Genomic DNA, 6,983 nt, shown 5'->3' with positions numbered 1-6,983 from the left:
ATATATATATACATACATATATACATACATACATACATATATACACATACACACATATATACACATACACACATATATATATACACATATATACATATATACACATATATATATACATACATATATATACATACATACATATACATACACACATATACACGTATATATACATATACATATATACACGTATATATACATACATAACACATATATACATATATATATACATATATATATATATATGTATGTATATATATATACACGTGTGTGTGTGTGTGTGTATATATATATATATATATATATATATATATATAGACTAATGACATGTTACTACAAAAATATGTAATGCAAAAATTTATATTAACGATGACTTAATTACATTTTAAATTTAATTATTAATGCATTTCAGTGCTATCATATCACTAAAATAACTTTTGTAGCCTTATCAATGACCTTGGTATTTTTAATATTCATGATAATGACGCAATATGATACTAAAGCCGCACAATTTAAAATTTAAATTAGAAATAACACAATGAGATTTACATAAGAAAAAAAAAAGAATGTTCATGGTGGATACTGACTGAGATTCCACAACCTACCGTACGATCCACCAATACCCATTACCAAACGCCTCTACAGTAATATAAATGTGTACGAAACACTACTTCTCTGAATTTATCCACGGAAACTATTTAAATCGTTATTGTAAAAGCGATTCTTTCTTGGTCGACGAGTTGACAGCAACAAAGACATTCAACTGCCTTGACGGCCGCGTTCAATAAGGCCACATCCACACGACACTGGGTTGGCTGACATTACGAAAGTACCCGGATGGATCCGTGGGGAAACTACGTCATTGTTCACCGCCGGACGCTCTTTGGATTTTAGAATGGATGAACTCATTTAAATTAAACATAAATTTACAGGTACGTGTATTATTTGATTTAAATATCACATTTGATTGCTGCAGGTGATTTTTGGAGAGCGCGTTGTGTGGTTTGCGTTTATTGCGTGGCACGAAATTGAAAACACCGGGTTTCGCAATGAGTCTTTCAGCGACGTTGCCTTCTCGGCCAAGGCACCGGTGAATTTCAAATACCGTGCCCCTCCTTTCGACCTGTTTTCGATTAAAATCGAAATTTGGCTAATTAAATTTAGTACTGTTGTCTTGTTTATGTTTGTGAGGGGACACACCACATATATCAACATCTTCTTGATTCACAGACAGGCTTCTCGAAGTGCGTGACCGTGTTCATGCCGCGTTCCATCGGTATTGTTAAGTTTCGCCGTTACCATGGCGTTTGTAGCTACAACACAGCGCTCTTTAAATCAGTCCTAACTTCTCGCGCCAACAAAAAAGATGTCTAGCCAGTTAGATTTCACTGACAAGTATTTCACATTCTTTTAATACCACTACAAATAAATTCATTCATAGTGTTTTGTGTATAAATAACGTGCGGCAGAGGCCTATCTCACACGCGAAGCCTTTAGCCGAGCCGATCAGTGGTTCCCAACCCTGGTCCTGGAGGCACCCCAACACTGCTCGTTTTGCATGTCTCCTTAATCAAACACACCTGATTCAGGTCATCAGCTCATTAGTAGAGACTTCAAGACCTGAAATTGGTGTGTCAGAGAAAGGAGACATGCAAAACGAGCAGTGTTGGTGGCTCCAGGACCAGGGTTGGGAACCACTGCGTTAGATAACAGTTGGCGGACGTGCGGAGAGAGTGTGTACTACAGGATCATTTCCTCATGCAAAATCACAGACGGAACCGCCTCTATAGTTGTTGAACTGTGTTTTAAGTGTTAGGTCTGACGACCTAATCGAAGGTACACACAGTTTACTGAGGTTTTATTGTGGAACGTGTTGGTGTGACAGTTTACTGTAAACTATAGCTATCGTGAATTAGCCGAGGCCACGGGCCCATGCTGGCGCTCAGCTCAATAGATCAACACACACCGGCTAGTACACCAACAAACATTTAGCTTATTCGATCAAATCTTGGTTGGCCGTTCACAAGGAAAGAAATATGTACAATTTTAGATGTTGTTTTGCGTCATTAGGGTAGACTAGTGTGTTTGGAGTTCAACGTTCACTTATATTTGTTGTACTTTCACTTTGGCGCGATGTCTTCTCGGGCATTTAAAGTAACTGCTTGTCTTCTTAGACGCTTTATTAGTGATATTTAGTCTTTTTGCAATGTATTTACTTGTTCCGAAGTTATGTGGCTATATCCTTTTATGAAGGGTGGATGTGGTTTTTAGATTGAAAAATATAAATTTTAAACTTAAATGGCTGGAAGGAATACTATTTATTTAATGTCCCGAAAGGCAGAATTTTTAATAAAAAATGGCGTTACTGTAAACATAGTAACGAAAATCTATAAAATGGTATAATTATCAAATATCCGTGTAACTTAATTAGCAAATATCCGTGTTGTTTACATTGACCCCGTGAACAACGATTGATGTTTATTTTATGTTATTATTCTGACCTGTTTAGCTAAATAATTTGTTGTGACATTATGTTGATGAATATATCCGTTTGTGTTTAAAACTATATATTTTATTAGAGGAAGGGAAAGTCAGATGCAGTTTACACTATAGACATCTTCACTTCTGAGGAGCAAAGCAACTTTGTGCTAGAGTTTTGCTTTCCTCTCAGGTACCTGTTGCATTTGACACTAAGATTAGCTTTACCTGAACCTGTGCTTTTAAAACCACTTCACATGCAAATGAAAAGTCTGTCTGTCTGTCTGTCTGTCTTGTCAAAAAGGATTGAGTTGACACGCATGTCTTTTTTTCCACAGAAAATGAATAATGACCATAGTTGACAAACCTCCAGAGAAACCTGACCTGGAGTCAGTGCGGTGCAAGCACTCCAGCTCCCTGACACCTTTCTCCTCCAGAGATATGGAGCGCAGTAGCTCGAGCTGGAGTGTTGGCGTTTCTGCCACTGAGCTTTCAAGGGCCAAGACTGCCTGTATGGCCCCGACCATTGGAGTGACTGTGAACAGTAGTAATAACACAGCACTTCAAGTCGAAAGGCCCAGAGAGCAAGGCGAGTGCTTTTCTTTACTGTTGATGTTTAAAGGTTGTTGTATCATCACTTACTTTTAAAGTACAACAGTAGGTTGTATTGTATTGTTTGTGTAATATATGTCTGTTTTTCTTTTTTGGACCATACAGTGGTCATGACCAGTGGGGATGGCATTGCTCTTCCTCAGAAAGTCCTGTTTTCCCCAGACCGGCTTTGCTTGAAATGGAACCAGGGCCACCGTGTTGGAGCAGGTCTCCATAACCTGGGCAACACATGTTTCCTGAACTCTACCCTGCAGTGTCTGACCTACACGGCTCCCCTTGCCAACTACATGCTGACCAGAGAGCATTCCAAAACATGTAAGTGTGCAAGATTTTTGCAACATTGCACATAATGCTTGGTAGGGCGTGCTTTCACATTGAGCAGCATTAACTACAAAGAGCCGTTGTTCACTGACGAGCTGCGCAAAAAATCACGTGAATATGAACGTGGTTTGGCGCAACTCGTCAGTGAACAACAGCTCTGTGTAGTTAATGCTGCTCAATGTGAAAGCCCGCAGGTGATGGAGATTTACCGCTGATTACAGAACCGTCTTTACTGACAAGATGCGCATTAAATATCACATGCGATTTATCGTGCAGCCCTAATGCTTGGCATGGCTTTGTTCTAACAATGTACATTCATTCTCTTTACATGCAGGTCATGAGCCGGGGTTTTGCATGATGTGTACCATGCAAAATCACATCATCCAAGTGTTCGCCAACTCTGGAAATGTCATTAAGCCTATCAGTGTGCTTAATGAGCTAAAACGTGAGTGCTCAGTTTAAGATGTAACATTTGCTTAAAAATCGTGACAAAATTACAACTTACCCCGCTATACTAGTAATATAACACTCAAGTGCTACATAAACCCTTTTAGTGCTAGATAAGAGTTGAGGGTTTTGACAAGATAATTATTAAGGTTAAACCTTGAAGTTTGTATAAAAACAAGCAACACAGCCACAGTGCTTTTTTGCTGGAGTTAAGCGATAAAGAATGGTCCAGGATGATTTATAACCTGGACCACTGATCTTTTGTTCTTATCCTCAGGGATTGGAAAGCATTTCAGATTTGGAAGTCAAGAAGATGCTCATGAGTTCTTGAGGTACACAGTGGATGCTATGCAAAAGTCCTGCCTGCCTGGAAACAAGTGAGTTCCCACAATGCAGTTTTGTTTGCCAGTTTACTAGCATTATAAGGCAAGAAATAAACATTTCTTCATTCATCAGTGCATTAACTGTAATGACTGCAAACTTATATCCAGTCTAATACTTCATTATTTTGATTAATTGTCAGATTGGACAGGCAGACTCAGGCAACCACTTTTGTACATCAGATATTTGGGGGTTATCTGAGATCCAGAGGTAGGTCATACGATTTGTGTTTGTTTTGATTTGGTTTAAGGTTAATTTTATTCTTTCTGAGTTGCACATATTGTCTATAAAAAGACACCTTTAAATTTAGTGTCTTGAAGTTTGATTTATTTTATATGTATGTTTTATAGAATTTGTGCAATGATGGAATATTTAATCTGTGCTCCAGATACATCTGTTGGTACATTAATGCACATTTCTTTTTCACAGTCAAATGTTTGAATTGCAAAGCAGTTTCTGATACATTTGACCCATTCCTGGATATTTCACTGGAGATAAAGGTGACCAAATGTTTTCTTGACAAATTTATCTTACAGCTGAAGCAAGTAATTTTTAACGTGGCTACAATAGTGATAACTTTTTGAATGTTTATTTGCAGACGGCTCAGACACTCAGTAAGGCTTTTGAGCAATTTGTTAAGCCTGAGCAACTTGATGGGGACAATGCTTATAAATGCTCCAAGTAAGTTTTCCGTGCATATTAACACCACATCGTTTTACCCAAATTTAATTGTGTGTACAGTTACCATGCATTTGAAGTCATGCATTGACCACTCTTGACAAGGGCCTTCTTTCAGTTGTAACCTGTTTTATGACTTGTTTCTTCTAAATAGAATAGTGCATTTAGAGACCAAATCATGTGTCCATGTGGAATTGTTTTATTTTTTTTATTTTCACTTTCACTCAAGCTTATAGTAATATTCTTTTGTCTTGGCAGATGTAAGAAAATGGTTACCGCCTCAAAGAGATTCACCATACATCGCAGTTCTAATGTTCTCACCATCTCATTAAAGCGGTTTACCAACTTCAGTGGAGGAAAAAGTACAAAGGTAAACTGCATAAAGGTCATAAGACAAAAGTTAATTTTATAGCTGCATGCTAAGATACTGGATGAACTGGTGTGACCAGATCAATCATTCATATTTTTGAGATGTTGTCTTGTTGCAGGACCTGTAATAGGGCTAGGTCAATGTGCTTAAATGTATTAAATAAATTTTTAACAGCATTAAAATGTCATCAGTTAATGCATTAATTTTGGCAGCCTTAAATATGATTATTCTTAATCCTTCACAGGATGTGAGATACACAGAGTATCTAGATTTGTGCCCATTCATGTCTCAGTCACATGGGGACCCACAAATCTATGCTCTGTATGCTGTGCTGGTTCATTCTGGCTTCAGTTGCCATGCTGGACACTATTACTGCTACATTAAGGTAAGTCATCAAGTACAGACCTGCATCCTCTTTATTATGTGCTTACAACATAATATATGTATGATTAATTTGATCCTCTATTTCAGGCTAGCAATGGGCAGTGGTATCAGATGAACGACTCATCGGTATCTCTCAGCGACATAAGAACAGTGCTTAATCAGCAAGCTTATTTGCTGTTCTACATCAGGTAAAGGTCTTAATTCACTTCCCATGACTTAAATGGGTAATTTGAGTTTTTGGCACTAAGGGTGAGTCTCATCAGTAAAACGCTTATTTTAATTTAGGTCACCTGATGCAAAAAATGGAAGTGATTTTAGCCAGATGAATCATACTCCAGGCCAGTCATCTCCTCGACCATCCATTCCAGTCAAGATGAATGGGCCTCAGTACACCTCCACATCCTTCATTGGCCCTCAGCTGCCACCTCATATGCTAAAGGTACTGCAAGACAATAACACATTCAAACAAATTGCAATGGTTCAGCAAATTAGCCTTAAAGCTAAGCTAGGTTTGCTGCTTCTCTTCACCTTTTCACTCTATGTGTACTTTGCAGAACTCGTCGTACATAAACGGGAATGGTTCTTCAAAGGAATACCATGGTGGCTCCAAACCCAACAGAAGTTTCTGTGGTGTGACCAAATTAGGCTCTGGCCTATCTCATACGTCCTCTTCTGCATCCGCATCCTCTTCTACTTCACTTGTTCGGACCGTGGGCATTCCTGACTCATCCAAGAGGCCGAAGTTGACTTTTATCATTGGTCAGAACAAACCTGTGAGACCTACTCGTACCCAGTCAAGCCCTAACTGCTCTTTATCTTCAGCCTCTCACCCTCAGCCCACATCTTCTAGCACCTCAGTGTCTACCTCAGGCTTCTCACAGGTCAATGGAACTCACACTCGAGCTTCTTTCTTGGTTCCTTATGGTCCGGAATCATCTGAGGAATCCGACCAAGAGGCTGGAGCCATGGAGAATGGATCAGTTAAGCCTTATCTTGCTCCTAAGGTAACCAATGAGAATGGGGTAAAGGATGACACCCAGTCCCACAATTCCAGTTCACTGCCTCGGCTTACCCCGAAGACAAATGGATCTAATGGCTTTCCAGATTTACATGTGCGTGAAAATGGATCAGGACCTACCCACAAATCCCAGAATGGCCTTCCCAAAGCCAATGGTTTTAATCATGCTGATAAGGTACATACTTCAAATTAGGGCTGCACGATTAATTGAAATTAAATCGCGATTAGGCAGAAGCTGTGATTGCCATGCGTATTTTTCAGTGAAGCACGGTTCTGTGATCAGCAGTAAATCTCCAT

At 39.0% G+C, this 6,983-nt stretch overlaps 1 protein-coding gene across 4 annotated transcripts in view; it reads left to right on the top strand.

Annotated features, from left to right (window-relative positions):
• Positions 1 to 800: 800 nt before the first annotated feature.
• Positions 801 to 6,983, top strand: part of usp42 (ubiquitin specific peptidase 42) — a 12,861-nt gene continuing 6,678 nt past the window's right edge. For 3 of the 4 annotated variants that reach the window (XM_016461356.1, XM_016461357.1, XM_016461354.1), the window contains exons 1-13: positions 1,658 to 1,833; positions 2,814 to 3,064; positions 3,193 to 3,402; positions 3,743 to 3,853; positions 4,133 to 4,232; positions 4,379 to 4,446; positions 4,666 to 4,736; positions 4,835 to 4,917; positions 5,173 to 5,284; positions 5,529 to 5,669; positions 5,756 to 5,856; positions 5,954 to 6,107; positions 6,223 to 6,861. In XM_016461356.1, coding sequence (XP_016316842.1) covers positions 2,824 to 3,064; positions 3,193 to 3,402; positions 3,743 to 3,853; positions 4,133 to 4,232; positions 4,379 to 4,446; positions 4,666 to 4,736; positions 4,835 to 4,917; positions 5,173 to 5,284; positions 5,529 to 5,669; positions 5,756 to 5,856; positions 5,954 to 6,107; positions 6,223 to 6,861 — 2,031 coding nt within the window. In that variant the 5' untranslated portion in view covers positions 1,658 to 1,833; positions 2,814 to 2,823. Of the gene's footprint in view, positions 930 to 1,657; positions 1,834 to 2,813; positions 3,065 to 3,192; positions 3,403 to 3,742; positions 3,854 to 4,132; positions 4,233 to 4,378; positions 4,447 to 4,665; positions 4,737 to 4,834; positions 4,918 to 5,172; positions 5,285 to 5,528; positions 5,670 to 5,755; positions 5,857 to 5,953; positions 6,108 to 6,222; positions 6,862 to 6,983 lie in introns of those variants that run through there. The other variant, XM_016461355.1, reaches the window with a different exon arrangement.

This window comes from Sinocyclocheilus anshuiensis, unplaced genomic scaffold (genome assembly GCF_001515605.1).
Source record: "Sinocyclocheilus anshuiensis isolate Anshui unplaced genomic scaffold, SAMN03320099.WGS_v1.1 scaffold220, whole genome shotgun sequence".
In the NCBI taxonomy this organism is placed as follows: domain Eukaryota; kingdom Metazoa; phylum Chordata; class Actinopteri; order Cypriniformes; family Cyprinidae; genus Sinocyclocheilus; species Sinocyclocheilus anshuiensis.
Note: the sequence above shows the minus strand (reverse complement) of the source record. Positions and strands in the feature narration are given on the sequence as shown.